Below are 23,703 nucleotides of genomic sequence, written 5' to 3' on the forward strand. Positions count from 1 at the left end.
GTTCTCTCCATTATGGTGTTCTCTAATGGCAGCCGGTGTCTAATTGCTCCCGATGGCTAGCAGAAGTAGTGCAAGTTCTATAGTCAGACTTTGACGACCTTCACGTATCTATCTTGCCGCCCTAATGGCTTCTGCTTCCTTTCGTTGTTGCCTGAGATGGAATCTTTTGTCGAAAGGGCTCCCTCTGCTAGGAGTTATTGACGATAGTCGTTTACACAGCAAGAAGCCAGTTCTGTCACAGTCGTTTGTCCTCCTCATTCTACTTTCTCAACAAAGGCCTCTGTTCTTAGACGGCTCTTCTTCTTCTTCTAGCCGCCCCTGATACTACGTGTCTCTTGCTGATGTCGTGGAGCCAAATCCTCCCAGTTCGAAGAAAACGTAGAAGAAGATAATCAAAGAAGATGACTTGTGGGAGGAGATTCACTTCCGGCTGCCATGACCTTATATTTTCTTAGAATTGAGATAGCTAAAAACAAGGTAAGACTTATATTTACACAAACGAATATGTCACATGTTACAAGAATATGACTTGCCAAGTAAAAAACCAAAAGAGACTCTTATAAGGGAAGTTGACCTTGACCTTCATGATAAGCGTAATAATGAAGTCAACTAGTTAAAAGGCCATAGAAAATTAAGGGTCGAGCACGATCCCCTAACTAAAGCCTCTCTTATTTCTTTCTTTCAGCAACGACTTTCTCCTTCTCCGTTCTTCTATCTTCTCTTAATCCTCTTCGATTCATCATTTTACATACAAAATACAAATTTAATGAAACAAAACCACCAACTGATGACATAAAAAAATTGACTCTAGAGTGATGAGGAATAGCAAAAACCGCAATTAGCCCTTCCCACCTGTTTGCCATCTGATTCCCTTTAAAAAACGCTTGTCACGACTTCCTCACCACATCGTAGCGTTCTGCTATGCCATAGATATCTGCAACTTGTAGAGAAGGATAAATGAATGCCCCTCGACAGTAACATGCATCTGTCACCAGACCATCCAAAGATCATAATTCAAAATGCCGAGACTCCAAATATCTCAGCCACTTTCAGAAGCAACACAGCATTGTTCCTTCATTTCCACCATTTTATCACTTGTAACTCGTCGATAAAACAACACATACGCCGCACTAGTCTTGATTGAATCCTCACTTGCCGCAGAAACATAACTATCATCAAAATGGCACCACTTGTTTTCTTTTAATAGCTGCAATTGAAACAAAACTTTCACTTAATTTGACACGACCAACACAGCAAACAGTTATTCCAAAAGAATGCCTTCACAAAATAACATAAGACATAGGAATATACTCCCACACCTTAGCATATGCAGTGTAGTGGCCATCACCTAAGCCACCATAATGATTGATCACAGCATACAGTTCATAGACATGAGACTCAGGAGCAGCTTCCTTGTGCTTCATATATTTGCTTAAGTCCAGATTATGTATAGGGAAGTTGACAAGAGTGTCAATTTTATTTTTCATATATCGACTATAAGAAAACCGCTTCAAGTGGAAAACTAAAATATCTGGCAACCTCCACAAGTCTAGTTTCTTACTAGCTTGCCTGTGTTCCTTGCAGGAGGGGCAGTACCTACATTAGCAGTGTAAGCAGGAAAAGTAAGTTAAGGTAACAGTGCAGTGGGCCTACAAAATAATCCAAAATTTCAAAGTAAGATAATCAACTAACCACATGTCATCGGGTCCAAGAGGTTCCTCTTTCAAGAATGCTTTCAAGCATGAAAACAAGGAAATCGCTTCTGGTCTGGTTCTCTTCATTTGATGTCCCGGCTTGAAAATGACAGGGAAGTCCTTAAGAAAGCAGATTTCATATAAGTGGTGTTCTCTCTGTGACCAATCCATCAAAACCCTTATGATCTGATCGGATTCATTGAAGGAAGATTCTACAAGAGGAATTTCATCTAAAAGCCTTTCATCAGTCACTGAGAGCTGTAAAGAGAAATCCTTGTCGCTTGAGGCTTCTAGCTCCATGTTGGAATTTGATGTAGGCTGATCATTGTTAAGGCTGGAACAAGCATCTCCATCATTTGTCATCCTGTCTGCATCAGTGCTTCGTTGGCTGCTACAGCCATCTTCTCTGACAAATTTGGCTTGATTATGCACACAATCTGAACCTTGTTGACAAAACAATGGATTAAGAACCGTTTTCACAACAGCTTGAATAACAGCTGGAGTAAGTGGACCCTCAGGTATGAAAGTTACTAGTGGATTTCCCAAAAACTTTGGCTGTACCAAACGAGTCTGCAGCTCCGTTCTCAATCTGAAGCAAAAGTAGCAGTTGTGTAACCACGTAGCTAACTAAAAAAATGAGATACTAGTATACTCCAGAGAGCTGAGAGAAAAATACACCCCTAAAATAAATTTTTATTGCATAGGAAACAGGAGATAACCTCCAACCCATTGGTTTCGATCAATTTGATGCAAATATTAGGTGGCTAATAGGGGCTCTCAGGTGAGAAGCATGTTTTATGAGCAAAATATTTTGCAAGGTCAATATATTATGAAGAATCAAGAAAAAAAATGCCGCAAAGGTCTCTACATGTACATTTGTGTGAATCTGTATCTTTAAAGTAACTATATAATGAAAACCAGATCAGTGAGTTCTTTCAAGCATTTTTTGGTGAAAAGTATAAACATTCAGCTGTTGGAAGCAAAACTACATAACTATAGATTGCAACAGAATAAAAAACTAGGTAAGTAGATTATAACATTAATTCTGAAAAAGAAAAAAAAAACATCATACATGTGAACCAACAACTTTAAATTAGTTGCCAAATTCACATGAGAAAAATGCAAGTAGAAAGAACATCACATAGATTAATGTTAGGAAAAATCCCGTAGAATTAATTGGGAAGGCCTCTTACCTTCAGCTAGCCAATTTGGGATGGAGTTATATGCAACCTAAACTTAGAATTAGAACAGGATGTCTACTTTGTAGGGCCTAGTTCGTGCATCTAGTCAATTTGGTATGGACCTATACCCAACCAAAACATGGTGTCAGAACAGGATATCTACTTTGTAGGGCCTAGTTCGTGCATTTAGTCAATTCAGGATAGACCTATACCCAACGTAAACATGGTATCGGAACAGGATGTCTACTTTGTAGGGCCTAGTTTGTGCATTGTATAGTTTGTACTTAGTGCTGCTCAAATCTCAGACCTATTGTCCATTTGTGTAGGTTTGGATGTGAGAGGTATTAATGGGAATAATCCCACATAGATCAATATAAATAAAAAATTTGTGGTTGAAAAATCTTATGGTTATTAATTGGAAAAAAAAAACTCCGAACTTCAGCTAGTCAATTTGGGATGGATTTATGCTCAACTTTAATAATATCATAAATTAACAAGAACAAAGAAAAGTTCAATTAGTAAAATTTTCTACCATGCAATTTTTATCAGAATTCCTTTGCTTATAGCATAACTATTGTTCTCGTTCATACAGATAATAGGGCTTGTAGCAGACTCTTATGGTATTTCACTTTAATTGTTTCTCAAATGAGGGAGAAACATAAAAAAGTTAAGTACATGAAACACCTAAAGTATTATTCTTTTCCTTTTCGACTATCTTTTTTTTCTTTTATTTTTTTTTCAGTGTTAGAAACTTGTATTAAATTGATGACATCCCCCACAGAGGTCTTATTTTACTTCCTTTTATCTGTTCTCCTTTGTTCAATTTTTTAACCAAATCATCCATCTCTCATTTGAAATATATGTCACACAAAAAAGTTCATTACCAGAGAATTGACAAGGTGGATAGAGTTATGCAGAGCTTAAAATTGTTGCACTAACATTAGGGTAAGTTGATTCAAAGACTTCATTAGATATTGCTACTGAACTTGTAACTATGAAATATTGAGAGTAATAGGGTTAAGAGTGAGAGGAGAAGAAGAGAAGAGGAGGCAACTTTTGGAAGAGCACAAGCCCCAAATCTCTTTATTAACTTAAGAGAGTTGAAGGGGAAAGACACCTCTACCTCTCAATCATGTACATCTTATATCTTCAGATATACAAGTCCAAAAATCATGAAAATCATAGATACTTTTACACTTCCTGAACCTAAAGACACCCTTCTTGATACAATCAGACCTACGTGAAAAAACCAAAATGCCCTTTCGGTATATTTAACACTGCCCCTTAAGCAGAAGCATATATATCTAGTAGTCCCAACTTGTTATAGAAAACCCCAAACTATCTTCTGCCCAAGGCTTTATTGAAGACATCATCAAACTGATAATAGAATTGAACGTACGAGTATCAACTTCCTTCTTCATTACTGCATCTCGAACGCAATGATAATCCACTTCAATGTGTTTGGTCCTTTCATGGAATATTGGGTTGTTAGTAATAAAAATGGTGGCTAAATTATCACAATACATTGTTATTGGTACATGACCCCATTAAATTCAGCTTTTGCAATACTGATCTCACCCACTACATCTCACTGATTGTATAGGCCATAGACCTGTATTCCGCTTCAGTACTAGATCTGGCCACTATGTTTTGTTTCCTGTTTTTCCAGCTTACTAGGTTACCTCCCACAAATACACAGTACCCACTAGTGGATTTCCTTTCTAGCTTACAGCCTGCATAGTCAGAATCTAAGAAGGCTTCTATTTTTGTATGATTTTGGGACCTAAAGAATAACACCTTATCAGGTGATCCTTTCAAGTACCTCAGTATTCTTTGAGCAACCTCTAAGTGAACCTGGTATGGGAATTCCATGAACTGGCTAACTAAACTAACTGAAAATGATATATCTGGTCTTGTGACTATGGCATACATCAGTTTTCCAACTAACCTATACAGTCTTATTCTTGAGTTGTTCACTGAGTTCATCATGAAAGTTATTTTCCAACTTCCATGGGTGTTTCTACAGGCTTTGCCTGTAGTAGACCATACCTTGTGAGTCTCCCCTTGAGCAACATACCCTGAGGTTGCTCCATATACACCTCTTCTTCTAAGTAACACTCTTATACACTTCTACACTTTCTAAAAAGAATGATACTCTTCTTGATACAATCAGACCATGTGAAAAAACCAAAATACCCTTTCAGTATATTTTAAAAGTAATAAAAGTCTTCTAGTTCTATCAGAGGTGGTTTTAAGTGAAACAAACAGGATCCATATGAACACCATGCATAAGAGGGCAAAAAGACTTATCACCACTCATATTTATAAAGCATATCATCATCTTTATACAACATTAACAGAATTTGCACAAGAGATTGCAGACAACCTACCTGTCTTTGCTCCTATGCATGATCTCTAGTCTACGCAAGTTTGCCCACTTTCTAGGGTGTCTGTAAGCAACAAACTGTTCGTCATCCTTCACCTCAGATAGCAGTTCGTAAGGATTGTCTACATATCGGTATATCTTATGATCACAAACCTGAAGAAAGCATAAATATGTAGAATTAGCAGTTGGAAAACAAAAAGTTGTCACACATTGTAGCAGAACAACAGTGGAGAAACAGATACTCCAGCTTACCTCTGCAATCAACAAGCTTTCATCAATTTCCAAGCAACATGCTACACTCAAGGCTTGAATCAGATCCTTCCAGAAACCATGTTTTTGAACAGTTACAGTATAGGGCATGGGAAACATACTTCCATCACTAAAAATCACAGTTATTGTCATTGTCCTTGTTTCTGTTGAAGGTAAAGGTACAGACAGATACATGAAAGGGTCAAAAGTCACTGAAATTTTGTTGCAGATCGGGCACACTAATGTTGACTTATATTGTCCCTGAAACGTCAAATCATTTCCCTATTGGTAAACTTCCACTGGCAAGGGGTGAGGAAAGAGAATTCAAAGCAGTTAAGAAAAGAAAGTGGAAAAAGCTACATTTTCAAAATATGAAGAAAATGTGCATACCGAGGAAAATCACCCACTTACTTGGCAGACATCTACAATAATCGAATCATTTCGAGCCTTGTGATTTGTCCAACACTCCTTGCTAAATTCCTCATCTGGGAGATTATTTGAATCTTTTGCCTCAATGTAGGGCTTCTTTTTTACACGATTTAAATCTTCATGCAATCCATCCAACAAAAAGGCCAGAAGCTCCTACATAAAATGAAAATGGAGGTGAGATACATAAATAATTGCTTATGTCATGGTGAGGCTGGAGTAGAGGGAGAGGCAATACTAACCTGAGAATCATGTTGATTATACCCGCTGAACTGTGAAGCAAATCGAGCAAGTTTCGTTTTAAATGAACGTGGTGCTATTGATGTTTTCTCGGAGGACCACATTTGCCTCAATAACTCCCCAAATGCTATTGCAAGTTCACCCTGCATAAGTACAACATGGAATTTGAAGACACTCAGCACACGAATTCAGAGGAAAATACCAAAGAGAAGCACTTCGAAAGGATATAAGTCTTGTACCTGCAAACCCAAAGGATTTTCTCTGTTGATCTCCATGGAGTAATCCTTCAAGAAATACTTGACCAATGGGGGTGTATGCACCAAACACTGAAGAGCACTGTTCATAAAGCAAGTATTGCCCAGGTTCACCAATCCAGTCAATCCTCCTCCATCTCCTTTGGTGCTGCTGTTGCTGAGCAGATCATATTTACCCTCAGAATCTCTTAAGGCTGAACTTAAAATGCTACCCTGAACCAAGCTAGGGCCATATCCAGTTGAAATGTAACCATTGGACAGGCTGGGACCACCAGCAATTGAAATAGGTGACCTAACAGGTTCGATTGGTACCAATGCTAATTCATTTCCTGTTGAGTCCATACCAAAACCAGAAGGCCAAAATCCATCCTTCTCTACTTCCAGAAGAATCTGCACAGAAAATGGTTGAACCTTAATATCAAGAAATAAGATAATCACAGAATGATGCCAATGTGCATCATACATCCAACAATTAATGTCCAAATTAAATTAAAAAAAGAATAAGTAACAGCACTTTAGGACAATTTAGTGATCTCAGAATCATAAAATTTAGATGCCGACAATTTTAGCAAGCCCTATCAGGAAAGCAAGGTCAGAAAAGTTCCTTTGAATGTTGATTTTTTTTCTATTTGAAAGGCTTTTAATGTTGATATGCTCACTATACCTTATAATCGAAATCAGACCAGACCACACAACGCAAAGTCACCGCCCCCCCCTAATCCCCGACAGCCATTCAGCTAAAGGCCCAATCAGCAGAAGAACAAAGATGTAGATAAAAATACACAAATTTACCCCAGACAAGACTAGATTGATATTAATCTGAGGATTAATGACATTCAAAGAGGTACAGTGAAATCCACTAGTGAAGCAGAATGGATGAAACCAAATGATGGAAATCTTTCTTATATGCCCTATTTTAACTTGTTTTCCAACTTTTTATAGTAAATAAATGCACAGTTAGAAAATAAGGAGAATACTAATACAGACGCATCCAATTACTGAATAAATGACAAATTCAGACATGGGATCAGACAGGAATGACAATTCTATGGTCTATCTCTGATCATATAAGCATTAGGTTGGAAGAATATTTGACACCAAAAAGCTGTTTGAGTCAGCAAAATCTGTATGTCACAGAATATCAGGCAGATTTACTCACGTCCTGGTCCATCTGCAACTGGGCATCATCGAGTGTCTGATCAAAATTGTTTAGTATAGTATGTTTCTTCTTTTGAAAGTAATCCCAGATACGAACCTATGAAAAAATTAACACTTGTCATATGGAAGCCAATGCCAAAGGGAAGCAACAATGAGACTAAACATACAACAAGACTCACCTTTTCCTGGTCCAGATTGTATTGCTTGCAGATGTAATTGTAGAGTTCATACACAGAAGCCTGAAAAGTGAAATAAGTAAAAGTTCATAGCTATACAAAGAATATAACCAAACTCCACCAACGTTTAATTCCTGACCCCTAGCCCAGGAAAACAAGTTAGTTGAGTGGATAATAACACCTTGGAATATGAACCAAACCCCACATATCAGACTGGCTTTGACAATAATACAAAGAATAACCCCAGAGTGTCATCTCAAATTCTATACATGCAAATGAGTTCCTACCACTACTATCTTTCTTGTATAAACAAATAAATCACTAAAACATGCTGATTTTAAAGAATAGAAAAAGTACCATTTTGCTGATACGAATAACTGATTGGTCATTTTTTCTGGAATCAATTAGATGAAGACATAGAGGATAAACCTCCACACTGTAGTTCTTATGAGAAGATCCCTCACAAATCATTTTTCTTGGTAATGCTGGACCTCCTTTATACCTATGGGATGAAGAGCAAGTAACAAGAAGCAGATGAGCAAATTTTCTTTTTTTTTTTTAAAAAAAAAGGAGTACAGGATAAATGAAAGGAGGAGTTTTTTTTTTAAAAAAAAAAAAAAAAGAGTACAGGATAAATGAAAGGAGGAGACTGGCAGCAACATCAAAGTATATAGCTAAGAAATAATGTCGAAAAACTATAAACAACTTGTCCAATGGCTTCTGAAATGAAAGGAAAGGATTCCAATCCTATTACCATTCAAACAATTTCTTCCAGACTTCTTGAGGAACCAAAACATAATCATCTCCTTCCTGCAGAGGTTTGCAAAGCTCTGGTTCCTCACCTTCACTATCTGCTCCATTCAGCACAATCTCAGAATTATTGATAGGTCCAGGTCTACAAGGGATCTTTGAGAAGGCACCACTAGGGAAAGAAGAACAAGTAAATTGCTCAACAATTGAAGAATCTTTCTCATCCTGGCCAACATATCTTTGCCACTTCATCCACCACCTGCAAAAGTGGCCATTGAACTCACTTAGGACCAGTGACCGAAAAAAAACACTTCTCTGGCTTTCATCCGGTAGTTAGTATGAGGAAAAAAGAATCAAATACAAAACTTCTATGGAAATCAGTCATGTCAACAGTTAATAATAATTGGATACAAGATACTGCTACATGTACAAAGTGTTTAACTTAGATATATATAACTGATTTTATTTACTGATACATAAACTGAAGTAGCTGAAAGGTATAAAAAATTTGGGCAAGACATTAATCAGCTAATTTATATGACATCATTATCTGGTATTAAGCATTTACATGGATTATTTCTTTGAAATGGTTAAGCTTTTCAATATATGCTACACAAGGTAGAAGATGATATTAAAGCCTTATTTCTAACACTCACATAAATGTTGTCAAGTCAACTTTAGCTATTCCAGCTATTTGTGAACTATGCAATCATGGTTAACCTTGAACAACCACATACTACCACGACAATGCAAGTGCTTGCCAGTTGAAAGAGAGGTTGAGTCAGACAAAAGAACAAACTAGACGAGAACATAATTCTGGCTCCAGTAAAGAACTGCCATGACGGCCACAATGCCTAAACGAACCAAATAAATGGCTATGGATGGATTGGCCCTCAGTACCAACTTACTTTCAAGTAAAAATACTCAAAATACATGACCTTAGCTAGAAAAAGAAAATCTCTTAAAAATAAATAAATAAATAATAATAATAATAATAATAATAATAATAATAATAATAATAATAATAATGATAATGATGATGATGATGAATGCAAGCAAGCACAAAACTAGCATTCACCAATATCAGCACTGTTCTTTCAAAATCTACAAATAATTCAAAGCCAAAGTCTTTGATAAGAAATTAATCGTATTGGTCAAGACCTTTTGGCCCAAGTGCCAAATCCTCTCCTGACACACGGTCTTGAGTTCAGCCGTCTAAGTTTTGCGTAAAATAATGAATCGCACTAGTAAGCTGAAATTGAAACTGACACATGACGGAAGACGCTAGGCACAGAAGTTGTAGTACACAACAAACCCGTCTTTTTATCAAAAGTTAGCGTAAGATCAAATTGAACCCCCGATAAAACTACCCTAGAGGATTCTAAAGAACAAACGCGGAATTCCGCTTATATCGTCGTTTGATTGAAGTAAATGCTCACTAGTGTACGTAATATTTAGAGAAAGAAAAAAGATAATAAAAGATTTCGATACCATCATACCCGTTTGAAAGAACGTAATAGACGTTGTCTTCTTTTAAATTCGCTTCGGCTGCTTTATTCAGTTCTGAAACTATCCGTCGTTCTTCCTCTGGAGCGCATGGTAAGCAGCTATCCTCATTGTCAATCAAAAAACTAGTACCACGAATCGTCATTGCCGATCCAAGAAAAAGTAACAATTCGATAGCCTTGCTCAAACAAGACAGGAAGAAAACCAAACACGCAGACTCCACATGAATTGTGAGAGCGAATTGATGAGTCTATACTTAATCGAAATAGGATTTGAGCGACCTTGTATAAAAACAAAACTCCCACCGGAAAAACAGATTTTTATCGCTAGAAAGCATCTCGCAGAAATATGACGACGCTGAAGTATCCGGAAAATAAAAGATGTTGAAATTGAAAATTTTGACTTAATTGACTGGTTTGCGACAAACCGATTCCAGAGAGTGAAAAGAGAGATCACGAAACCCTAGATTGCAGCTACTATAAAGGGTGAAGGCGACTGTCCGAATTTTGGAGAGTTGGAGACGCAACAAAGCGGAGGCCGAGACAAAAAGCGACTTCTCCGTTGCTCTGTCTTTTCAACAGTCCAACTCCCCCTCCGATCAAGTTACGCGTTCGCGCCAGAAGAGCACCATACCATTGTAATGTAATTAATAAATGCGAAGAAGATAAATACTCTACAGGCAGCGAATGTATGATTTTAGAGGCGTCTGGAATTCTCTAATATATTTCTGACAAGTCCCAGTCGAGTCGACTGGTGAAGCAAGAAGACAAATGAGTTTACGAAAGAACGACAAGTCAACTATTTATAATTATTTTTAAAAATAAAATGAAAATAATAAAATGTTAAAATAAGGAAAGAGTAATTTTTTAATATAACCTTGTAAGAACAGTAAAGAAAGCCATTTTAATGATTTTTTAAAAATAGAAATGAATTTTTTTCTAAAATTTTATAAACAATAAGATGTTAAAATAAGAAAAGAGTAATTTTAAAATAAATGTAAATAAAAGTAAGTGTAAATTTTTTGTTATCAATGTTCTCCTATTGGTATTCACAACCCAAAAACTCGTACATGAACACAGCCAACAAGACCCTCTAGTATTTGCTTGTTCACTTGTTGTTGTAGAATCGTTGTCATACTCTCTGGTGCCTTGAAGACATTTTCCAAACCACGAGCTGCATCGGAATATTGTGAGTTCTGTCCCACCATGGTGATACCTATAATAGACATTAGCATTAGTATTCATTCCTAAATCGTCATTATTCATATATACTTATCTTAATCATTGCACTAATACGTCAATAGATTTGTGAAATAACACCATATTTCCGCTTTTGTACACCATAGTTCACGAGGAATCTGACATAGAGTTGTTACACGATTTTTCCACAGTTGTACATATACAACAAAAACACTGAAACACCATATTTCAAAAAAGCCCGATAAAATTTCTTTATCCCTTTCTATTTCTTTTCTTTTCACTTGGAATTCTATCATTTTAAGAAGGGAAATATTATAACTATAATTTTATATTTCTCTCTCATTTTATTTTTTCTCCACGATTCTCTGCTGTCAAACAACAAAAAATCACTTTCTCTCCCCTTTTCTTCTATTTTTCTTTTCTTTTCGAAGGGTTCCAAACAGACCCTAAGAGAAAACAAGAGATCTCCTTCTCCCTTAGTTCCTTATATATATATGCTTCATTAAAAAAATAATCACAATGTTACCCCATACATAAGGACTGAACAAAGAGAAGTAAACAAAAAAAAAAAAAAAAAATTTAAACCTTCCTAGAATAAACTCTTCAATAGTTTAAACATAAGTTTAGCTAACCAAAAAAAAGCCTAAATTTAAATTCCATAATTTCTAACTTTTGAAACAAGAAGACAAATAAATTTACGAAAGAACAAGAAATCAACTATTTATAATTATTATGAAAAATTTCTAAACTTTTTATAACTAATAAGATGTTAAAATAAGGAAAGAGTAATATTTTAATATAACCTTGTGAGAACAGTAAAGAAAGCCATTTTAATGATTTTCTAAAAATAGTAATGAAAATTTTCTAATTTTTTATAAACAAGAAGATGTTAAAATAAGAAAAGAGTAATTTTAAAATAAATGTAAATACAAGTAAATGTAAAGTGAATGCGTAAACGACAATAACACTGAATTTTTTGTTATCAATATTCTCCTATTGGTGTTCACAACCCAAAAACCCATGCATGAACACTGCCAACAAGACTTCTAGTCAGTACCTTTAAATGATGATGGATTCCACTTCTTGAATATTTATAAAGTATTTTTCAGTGGCACTTGCTTGTTCACTTGTTGTTGTAGAATCTTTGCATTACTCTCCAGTGTCTTGAAGGCATTTTCCAAACCACGAGCTGCATCGGAATATTGTGAGTTCTGTCCCACCATGGTGATACCTATAATAGACATTAGCATTAGTATTCCTAAATCGTCATTATTCATATATACTTATCTTAATTATTTCACTAATACCAACTATTATACCCACAATACGTCAATAGATTTGTGAAATAACACCATATTTCCGCTTTTGTACACAGTTCACGAGGATTCTGACATAGAGTTGGTTACACGATTTTTTCGCTTTTGTACATATACAACAAAAACACTGAAACACCATATTTCAAATAAGCCCGATAAAATTTCTCTATCCCTTTCTATTTCTTTTCTTTTCACTTGGAATTTTATCATTTAAAGAAGGAAAATATTATAACTATAATTTTATATTTCTCTCTCATTTTATTTTTTCTCCATGATTCTCTACTGCCAAAAAAAAAAAAAATCACTTTCTCTCCCCTTTTTTTTATTTTTGTTTTCTTTTCTAGGGGTTCCAAACAGACCCTAAGAGAAAACAAGAGATCTCCTTCTCCCTTAGTTCCTTATATATATGCTTCACTAAAAAAATAATCACAATGTTACTCTTTTGAAAGAGTCAATCTTCCTTTGGAAGAATCTAAGGATGGTTCACTTGTGGTGGAAGTTTATGCCTGATTAACTTTGAAGTATAGTGGTTTCCCATATATGTTCCAATAATTCTCGGCCAAATGATTGTTGAGCCTGCAAAAAGTACACTTCCTTTGCTGACTACTAGTGTTATGTGAACTGCAGGTAGGAACATTCCTATCTCTACCCCTTCCTTTTCCAGATGTCTTTCCACTTCTTCCTTTACCTCTACCATAACCATTGTTCCCCCTCCCCTGGGAGAACATAACTCAATTTTCCACTTAGTTTGACTAATTATTAGATTCCTTAATTGGAATCCATAGTATGGTAGCACATACATCATTGAAAGAGGGTTTTGTTGTAGTGTTGAGTACCTGTGACTTGGCAACATCCAAGTAAGCAGGTAGATTTGCTTTTCCTATGTAGCAATATCAAGAGCATATAGTTGTGCAAATTTTCATTCTTGTAGTGACCTTCTGAATCTAGAAAAGTACTCATGAAGGTTGTCTTTACTATTTGTGTTACACATTCCCTAAAATATATCATAAAACCTCTGAAGACTATCAAGAGTAGAATATAACTTAAAACATGTGTCCAATATTGTTTTGGCTGTCTTTAGGTGTACCGTATTGTTTGTCACATATTCTTTCATGTTATTTTATCAGCCAATTGATAACTACAGTATCTTCCCTCAACCATTTGTGGTAAGAGGGGTCATCTATATGCAATGATGGCTGAGTTATATGTTCAACAAGGTATCTAATAATCAAGAACCGTTTCACCCATGGGGACCATGACAAATAATTACTCAACACTTTTAGTAGAATTATAGTAATCCTCAAGGAAGGAAGAGAACAAGATTGAATCAATATAACAAATTCTTGATACAATGGAATTCAAAAAACAACACTAACAACACATTGTATTCAACAATCAAGCAAAAGAATAAACCCAACCTATAGGCATAAGAGCACGGCTTCTCTGTTTTTTTTTTTTTTTTTGCTTCTCCTTTTAGAATTTAAACTAAAACTCTAATTAGCCAACAATCATTGTTAATTATCCAAGGAAAAATGAAATAATAACCGATATGAACGTAGTCCTAAACACAATTGAACTATGGATTACTTTCTAAAACAACTCCTCAAACCCATGTTATTCTAGGGTTTAATCCATAAGAACTAAGTTTGAGAAGAAGAAGAAGAAGAGAGAATAAGAAAGAAGGAAGAAGAGGAGAAAATGAAGAGAAGAGAGCTTGTGTGAGAGGCATGAGTTGGAGTAAAAAATTAGGGTTTATAGAAGAGATTGAAATGAGCCTTCTCCCTCTTATTATGTCACTTATATAGGCAGGGCTTGAATGCCCTAATACATAAATAAATCAAATAATAACCCTCAACTTATAACTAATTACAACTTATATTATTCACTCTCTTAATTACATAATATACCACTTGAAGACATATTAAAGTTCCACATATTAAATCTCACCTTCTTCTCTACTCTACCTTACAAAAGTTCCACAAGGAACCCTTTATTATTATTATTATTATTATTATTATTTCAAAAATTGATGCCATACTAACATCATACGAATTTAATTGACAACCAAACCCAACCACCTCCATATCAGTTTTTATAAATCAAATTGATTGATCTGCTTGTAACTTATGATTTACCCTTGAATAAATCCATTCACTAACAAAAATACAAATCTTGGAAGATATGAAATAATTAGGGTGACATTGATATAATTAATTTATATTTCTTGTTTTTTCTCGAAGAAATATAAGAAACATAAGCTAATTACATTATATCTTCCGACAACCAAAAATTTTGAAAAAATAAAATAAAATTCATTTACACTAGTATTACGCTTGCCATCCCAAAGTAATGCTACTTGTACAAGTCCCCCCGTGCAATACATTACATTCCCAACCCCAACCCCAACCCCCTCCAAGATGGCTAGCCGAGACTTCAAAGACATGTCCTGCAAGTTAGCTAATAAAATGCACCCAAAAAGCTAGTCATGAGTAGTGTCATGTCCCATAAGACGACAGGCTTCTGAAACCATGCCTGAAACTAGTGCTGAACGCCCTTTACACCAGATCGGACATTTAACCAAACAGTAGTGGACCTCAACGCTTCAGACAAGTCTCATCTGAACTAGAGGCAGTTAGAGGCAGATGCATTGCTTTCAACAGAACCTGTCATTCTATCTCCTCCCTGGCTCTCATCCTCGCTGAGGTAATTTTCAGTGCCCTCACTCGAATGGGTAAATTCCTCTGGCTCATCTTCTGCGGTTGCTTCTAACTTTTGTCTCTTCCTGATATCCTTAACACCTCTCCCTTGCAGTGCCAGTCGCCTGCGTTTCCTTGCCTTACGCTTTCCCTTGGGAATGTCTTCTTGATGAGTTTTGACACTTTTCTCTTTTATATCCTTAAATAATTCCTCCTTGTCATCTTCTTCTGAATCTAGAAGCGGATCAGCATCAAGCTTACGTCTTTTCCTGCCTGAATTAGTCTGTAACAACTTCAATGAATCAGTTTAAAGAACAATCAGTTCCAAGTTACATCAAAGGTAGTTATGACCCTCAAGCACCAAAAGACCAGATATGCCCGAACTTGACAACCACAGCAGAATCTTAGCATCTTCAGAAATATCTGCTCTCTGGCAGTACCCCGGGCAGATATTAACACGGAGAAATAAGGATCCTGGGCTTTCTTCAGTAGGTTTATAAATTTTTTATACGACTTCAATAGGTATATATATATATATATATAAACAAGGTAGTTGACAATCTTTCATCATACCTTTGGTCCACGATCAATAAGATGTGACCATTCATTTCGATTCCTAAGGCAATCTAGAACAGCCTGCGAGTGACTTGCATACGCATAGTGTTCTCCATAAATCTTCCTCAAATTATGCCAGTGCTGAAAAACAATAAAAGTCATTTAAAGGAAGAAAGAAAAGGAGAGAGAGAGAGAGAGAGAGAGAGAGATGTTCCACAAATGTAACCTACTGAATGAAAGAAAAAAAAAACACATACAGGAAGGACGGCATTACAGAGTTCCTCATAGGTCATTCTCTTGCCCGTACTCATTATGTCATCAATCAAACCTGTCAAAAGCATAAAAGGAGCCAAAAAAAAAAAAAGATTCGTCAAATAAAAAGAGAACAACAAATTTAAGTACATAGAATAAGCATTACCTGAACATAATGGAAAAGATCCAATGAGTTATATACCAGGCAAAGTGCGAGAGGAAAGACCTGCAATTGCAGTAGCAGCTAAATCATCATCTGAAGCATCCCTTGGGGAGCCTCGAATGGTTGACAAGTTCATTTGATTAGTCTCAAACAAGGAAGAAGGGCAACTGTTAGAGATAGTGGAGGACACAGGCATGGATCTCTTGCCGGAAGATACAGGATCAGGAGATCCAATGCTGGTTTCCCTCTTGTCCACTGATCCATCTGTTTCATGATCCTGTCGTTTTTGTTCAGGGGAAGATAGTGTTCTGTCCATCGTTTTAGATTCATCAATGGGTTCACAAGAATTATGAGAACCTTCTTTGTATGGATCTTCCTTGTTTTTTCTCCTCGAAAATTGTAAAAAAAGTTCAGCCCATAGAAAAATTACCAAAAGATGAATAAAATATTTGTTACAAGTCTTTTTAACAAAGATTCTCCTTAAATCACTTTCAGAGATTTTAGGCAGAAAATTAGCATAATTACTAAATACAAGTAGTTAGCACTGATAGTGGTCTTGAAGCTAAGACTTTCACAACATTTGAACATTAAAGTAAACAGTTCTCACCATGATGTTATCTTTCCCCCCAGAACCAGAAGGACGCCTCACAAGCAAGCTGACAGTTGTTGGCGAAGCCAACTGAGCTATGCCCCCAGCTTGGCGCATGCGTGGGACTCGAGGAACTCTTGGAGAGCTGTTGAGTTCTTGATGCAACAATAATGCTAGCTGCAAGCGTATGGCAAGAAAAAATTCCATGAATAATCCTCAAACTTACATACATAGCAGCGTTGAAAAAATCAAAATCTTGAGCTCACCTCTTCATCACTTAATGTTGCTGGTACACTAGCTAAAACTGTAGAATGAACCGATTGGGTGTCTTGAAACATTTTAAATGTCGAGTGAGTACTTGACTGATAAACCTTTTGACTCTTCTGGGATGAACTTGAACCAGTTGGTTTGTTTTCCACAGGAGAAGCACTGTGGTTCTGTGACAAACAACTAGTCTCCATAGAGCCCAATGGAGCTACAGCTTGGCTTGCAAGAGTTCTAGATGATGGACAAAGCCCCTGCTCTTTTGTGTCTGACAATGCGAGCTTTGAAGACAGAACTTTAGAGTGGGGTATCCTGCTTCCACGAGACTGTTTTAATCCAAAACTGGGTGAGCTTTTTGTGTTCTCATCCCTGGACCCATCAACATGTGAATGCTTGTTTCTATGACCTGATACTATATCAGCCTTTACTTGCTGTTTAGACGACTGGAGAAGCTTTACAGCTGCTGGAGAACTATGAGGAATATGTGGCTTATGGTTACTTTTGGATAATATAGAGCTGAATGAAGCTGAAGATGATTTTCCAATTCCAGGAGTCAGATTCCAGGCTGCGTTTGTGCCTCCCAGTTTTGAGGAATCATCAATTTGTTTCAAACCATGCCAAGACTCGAGAGAACCTTCGGGAACAGCTAATTGTCTTGTTGAGTCATCTGATACTTGTTCACACTGATTTGGCTCTACATGTCTAGAAGACACAAGCACTGCTGTGGTCTTCTTATCTGTTACTTTTGCAGGTTTCATAGATTTATTGTCCCCACTGCTTACATTCTCAGAGAGGTGTCTTATAGATGGTTTTTCAGAATATTTGGGTGAACACTTTTCCTTACCAGGAGAGGATAGTGCTTCTGGAACATCTGTACCCTGGAGTTCCTCTTGTTCCTTCTCCACTTTGATACCAGTCTGTTCAGAATCTGGCGATATTGCATCACTTCCATGTGAAAGAAAGCAGTTGTCTCTCACGCCTAAGATATTGATTCCTACATCTCCACAAGCAGGCATTGATACCACTGCAACACTAGAAGAACCTTCTTTTAAGTCCCTCATATTATGGGTCTGATCAAGATGAATCAAAGCATCAACAGCTGATTTAACATCCTAATACAATAAGAAGAAATTGTTACTAAAAGTGCAATAAACGGAACACTAATCCTATCCTAGAACAACCAAAGGTTCCTACCAATCACTGCGAAAGTGATGAGCCAATCCGAGCAGTCAAGCCAGCCAAGAGCACCATAGACTACTCAAGGAGATGGGAGAGGGACAGAAAGCAGAAAAGAACAAGAAGTTTGACAAGAGGATGTCCTAGATTTGGAAGGAAACAAGGCAATCAAGACACCAGTAGGCTCTTTTTTTATTAAAAGAAAAAAGAGTGTGACTTTACAGGGAGCCCCCAATGCACCAGGTGATTGTCTTACTAGCTCTAGAGTTCAGGTCCAAACCAATCAACTAGGAGTACTGTGAGGATGCCATGTGCTTCCCACAGGAGCTCCCTTTCCAGAACTTAGTTCAACATTTGGCAAGAGATGTTACAAAATTAAGTAACAGCACACTTTGCTCACATGATACAAGGGGAATCATGTACGCAAAGATACCAACCAACAACTCCACACACAAGAGACAGGAGGAGAGTAAGAGACAGTATGGTGTGCGATCTGAGATGGGAGATAGAATTGTGTAAGAACAAGACTGTCATCCAAATCTCTCTTATTATGGTTCCATTCAGTAATGGTAAGATGAATTTCTCCTCTGATGGGGGCACTACCATGGTAACTTTTTCCCCTCAAACAAAAGATAGTAGAAAAGGCAGTATAAGGGTGCCTATGTAGCAAAGTTACAACAATGCAACACAATGAATAAATTTGCCAATTCGAGTTTGTCAAATGTAGAAAGGTACAAGATCTCATGTATAATGAAAACTATCCTCAAACTTAGTTTCTTGCAAGGCAGAAAGTAAATGAAAAGTAAACCAACATGGAGTAAGAAATAGGGCAACCATTCTTGGAAAGCAACATCATTCCCAAAAAGTTTGAACGAAGTAGAAGATTCAACAAGATTAAAGGATCACTGCAGATATGTGACGCATACGAAACATGGGTACAGATGTTGGAGCCAAATGTTAATAAACAAATAAATCCCACAAGTAAATGCATACCTCTTCTTTCTTGACAATGTTGGAGCCATCCTTCATTTCTACTTGATAACTTACACAAGCATCAGTTTCAGGAGCCTTCGGCCTTGCAGAATATTCCAGACCAGCATTTTGAATCTTTTCTTTATTCTTGGGTGCAACGTTATGTGGAAAGTACTCAGGTGATCCAACTTCTGCAGACACATGGTCAGACAAATTATTTTTGCGTTTGTCATTATCACCAGACTCTTCCACCTGTCTGTCCACAAAGGTATTAGGAAGTATGCATTCCTTTTCTTCACTTTTTGCAATTTGAGAATCCACGTTTTCATCCTTGAAGCCCTGGTCCTGTTCCAATTCTAGTTTGCCATAATCAACAGCAGGGGTAGCACCTGGCAGAAAAGGAAAAAGAACTCAACCACTTTCTATTCAAGACCACTAAAACAGAAATACAAAAAATGAGAGCAGGGGCCTCCCGCCAATCCCTTGTTGTTTTAAGGGTGCTCCCTCCCATTTGTAATACTCTTTGTGCTTTCTCAGCTTGCCAAGCAATAAAAGCCACATTTAAAAAAAAAATCTTTTGCAACTAAAACATAAAATTGACATAGATCCATTTTTTTATCATCCTCTACCAGATGATTTAATATGCAAATTGTTAAATCCCTAACATCAACCTCAGTTTTTGCAAGAAATATAGGAAAGCATTGAACAAAAGTATATCATATATTTTAAGCCGCAAAAGTTGACTCAAAGGAGGTATGAAGACAAAAAAAAAAGGCAGTTATTTTGCAACAAAAATCAAGAAGTCGGCACTTGTATCATCATCAGCTTGATGACAAAATAAAGATTGTTTTACTCCTTATTTTAACTTCATTTTGCCAGAAAAATGTAGGAAACAACAGTGTTCAGATAAGAACACCAGTAATAATGATGACAGCAAACTGTTTTTTATAAGCACTGACATTACTAGAAAATACGAGCTGCATTTGAATAGAAACACAAAACATCATGTAACAACTATGGTAAATATATTATGAGACATCATAGTAACCATGCGCTTATCCAGGCAACTTACCTCTCTTCTTCTCTGACTCTTTATCAGCACTCATGACCTTCTTCCTTGAACTTCGATTTTTCAGGTTGCCTGTTTCTTCCTTCTTCCTTTTTCCTGAAACAGCCCCACCTAGCCGAAGATTGTTCCTCTCCTTCTTTAAAAATTTCTGCATATCACTAGAAAAGACCTTAACGTATCCTCCTTCCCGCTTCTTCCCCTCTTTTGGTGGCAACTTCCTTTCGTAGATCGCAGCTGGGTATGAAATGATCTCCTTGGACAAAGAGAAGAGTACACCTGCCCCTCTATCCACCGGATTTTCATTCTCTTCGCGGAAGGGGAACTCCCGATACTGAAAATTAAACTTTTTAGGTACATAACCGGTGCACTTCCAAAGCTCTGACGTAAACACTGAAGACAAGCCTTGAAAGATTGCAGGATCACCCGGGACACCTTGAACGTGTACCCGCTCCTCCATGGGGATATCAGTCCAATGCCTGAAGGGTGTCCGAAGTGGAATAGCAGGAGGGTTTTGAGGCTCTATTCGCATGGTTTTGGTGGGAAGTTCAACTAGCAATTGCGCAACCTCAGTCTCCTCGCTATCATTGCTCCGGTACTTCTTGCTCTTGCACTTGTGACAGGCAAATGAGATCTCTCCCTTGACAAAACGCGAGCACCTGGTGTGGACCCAGACGCCGCACTCATCGCAATTCACCATTTCTTCTCCGTCATCAAACGTTACTCCGCATATACAGTCAACCGTCCACCACCCATCGCTGTTGGAATTTGTGTTTGCCAGTCCTTGTATAAGATCCATGGGGTTGCTTTCCTAAAAGGTTCGAGCCTTTTAGCCCATTGGTTTTAACATGGTTTCAACATGGTATCAGAGCATGTTGGTCCCGAGTTCGAGTTCCGCTCCCACCGAATTTTGTCCCAGGTATTTCTGGTGAATTTGTCCTGGGTTTTTCCAGAAGTTTGTCCCGGGTTTTTCTTGAATTTGTCCACGGGTTTTCCCGTGTAGGGGAGTGTTGGAAAATATCTAATAAAACCTCTAAAGATCCTGACAATACTCTTGAATCACGAAACACATTTGAAAATCTACATAGGATTACGTATCACAAAGGCGAATCAGAAAATCTAAAAACACCATACGCCATCAAAGAACCTGAGGAATCCTCCTAGATATATAAGCTTTGAGCTCAAATCAGCACACAAATAGATCACAGTCTAGAGAGAATTCAACCGAGGCTTATACCTCTCGTAGATACTCGCCTGAGGAAAGAGCAACCGAGAGATGAATTGATAAGAAATTTGGCGCGAATTCTTGTAGTCACCCGGCGTGACCTCTCTCTTCCTCCGCTCTCAACCGTTCTGTTGTCCCCTCGGAGAAGAACAGAAGAGGTGAAAGTAGGCGCTGGTACGCCCATTCAAACACACGAAGTCACGAAAGGAGCCGAAGCCGGACGTTTTAGTTTAGCATTACGGCTAAACTGGATTCATTTAGAGAAGGGAGGAAATGCAACCGGATGCGGCGGTTTGAGTTCAGATTTGTTTCTCACGGCCGCTGAACTTTTGGGCTATGAATGATATTTTGGTCTCAAGTTGTTCTTACCGTTAAAAGTGTTTGAACAGTTATTGACAAAATTGTAAAACCAATAAATTATTATTTAAAGCCTACAATTAAGCTAGAAAAATTCCTTTAACATGACTAGTTTAAAATTACTCTGAAATCAAAATTTTAAACATATATATCTAATTAATTTTGATTAAATTTTATTGCACTTTTGTGCGATAAATGATGGGTATCTCATTCCAATCAAGTTATGGATGACTAGCAATGCCTCATTTATCACATGCTTAAAATTTGACGGGAAGTATCAATAGTAACTAATATATATATCAGAATCTTTTAGGGTTGGTGGGCCTTATGATTTTATATAACCAATCTCATTAGAGAAGGATACATGTCGTCTAAACAAAGGTTGTGTTGAAGAAGCCATATCAAGGAGTTTAAGATGAGTCTCATATAAAGAGAAGTCTCACAAGCTTCATGGAGTCTAAGATGAATCTTATGCGATCCATTATAAAAATACTTTGAAGAAGAAGAAGAAGAAGAAGAAGAAGAAGAAAGAAGCAACAACGGCCATGCAATAGGAAGGATTCAAGCAACAACAAAAACCTTATTTTCAAGATAGTTTTTTGTCACATTTGAATTGAATGCTTTCAGAGAGAGATATCAACATAGGATGGATAAAACGTTATGTTAGTAGTCTGTTGCATACAAAATCATAACTTTAAGCTAATTTTTTCCTTCTCTTTCCTGAGTTGCTAATCTTGGTTTAACTTTCTATTTTTTTTAAATCCTAGTGCAAGTATCCTTATTTAGAAGTTTCTATTTTTTGGTTCTACATCACCTTATTAAGAGTAGTCTCTCTTTCTCTCTTTTCTACTTAAATGAGTTCAGTTTTCTTTTATGGTTGTGTTTTTTAATTTGGAGGGGGGGTGGGGGGAGGAAGCAATGCGCGTCCCGTGCTCAAGTGATTGATTCAGAAAACAGGTCCAAATCTAAATTTCCCATTTTTTGCCTGAGTGAATGAATTGAAGTGAATCACTTGAAGTGGAATTCATTAAGTTCTATTTATAAATGATAAAAATACCAATATTACAATTATACCCTTCATCCTAGTAAGAGTGAAGAAAGACAAAAAACATATACTATTTTCATCAATGACACTTCAACATATTCAAATCTTCCAACACTTCCCCTCAAGCTAGGAGATAATGACAATGATCCCAACTTAAAAAAAATAACATAGATATATTAATAATCTCTTCCATCATGGAATCCCAAGGATAAGTATAAAACTGAGCACAAACTCTCAAAGGGTAGAAATGGGTGATACGTCAAAACCAACCTAAAATGATTTTGAACAAGTATAGTGATAATAATCACTAAAGTGTGTAATGTCTGTCATTTACAAGACGATGATAAGAAAACCCAAGGGTACCAATAAAAAAATTGCAATAGACCTAAAAACACACACACACACACACACACACACACATTTATATATATATATACATATATAAAAGGGACAAACCAAAACAATGCTCCAAAGGGTTGGCCAAAGGGGTAAGTGAGAGTCAAATAAAGGACGGTGGATAAAGTCTGCCATATAATAAAAGGGTAATGGAAAATCGATAGGAAGATAAAGTGAAGAAGTCGGGTCACCATGCGTTTTATTTTCCTAAGTAACTCAAATTCCTAAGGGTGAGTGAGCCCGAGTTAAAAGGTTGAGTTACCTCGTGTCGAGTACTGGGTCAAGATGCTGAGTGACTGAGTTAAGAGACTGGGTTGAGATGGTTGAGTCAGGCTGATTCGTGAGTCCGAGTTGGCCCGGTCCTAGTCAGAACTCACTAGTACAGAGTCAATCCGAGTTAGGCTAAATCAGG

At 37.0% G+C, this 23,703-nt stretch overlaps 2 protein-coding genes across 2 annotated transcripts; both read right to left on the reverse strand.

Annotated features, from left to right (window-relative positions):
- Positions 1-489: 489 nt before the first annotated feature.
- Positions 490-10,622, reverse strand: LOC137947820 (ubiquitin carboxyl-terminal hydrolase 9-like). The gene is made up of 13 exons (XM_068793612.1): positions 10,014-10,622; positions 8,519-8,773; positions 8,122-8,266; positions 7,768-7,827; positions 7,590-7,685; positions 6,416-6,820; positions 6,179-6,319; positions 5,922-6,092; positions 5,514-5,771; positions 5,266-5,414; positions 1,693-2,283; positions 1,320-1,596; positions 490-1,207 (listed from the first exon to the last, which is right to left on the reverse strand). Exons 1-13 carry the CDS (start codon positions 10,163-10,165, stop codon positions 1,040-1,042), a joined length of 2,868 nt encoding a protein of 955 aa, XP_068649713.1. The 5' UTR covers positions 10,166-10,622; the 3' UTR covers positions 490-1,039.
- Positions 10,623-15,157: 4,535 nt separating this feature from the next.
- Positions 15,158-21,067, reverse strand: LOC137947715 (uncharacterized). The gene is made up of 7 exons (XM_068793488.1): positions 20,275-21,067; positions 19,224-19,591; positions 17,328-18,166; positions 16,241-16,590; positions 16,044-16,114; positions 15,805-15,927; positions 15,158-15,514 (listed from the first exon to the last, which is right to left on the reverse strand). The coding sequence occupies exons 1-7, from the start codon at positions 21,065-21,067 to the stop codon at positions 15,158-15,160; spliced, it is 2,901 nt and encodes a 966-aa protein (XP_068649589.1).
- Between the last annotated feature and the right edge of the window lie 2,636 nt (positions 21,068-23,703).

Source organism: Aristolochia californica, unplaced genomic scaffold, assembly GCF_029961685.1.
Source record: "Aristolochia californica isolate CCGP_79_NKW_82.1479 unplaced genomic scaffold, dmAriCali1.0.hap1 SCAF_13, whole genome shotgun sequence".
In the NCBI taxonomy this organism is placed as follows: domain Eukaryota; kingdom Viridiplantae; phylum Streptophyta; class Magnoliopsida; order Piperales; family Aristolochiaceae; genus Aristolochia; species Aristolochia californica.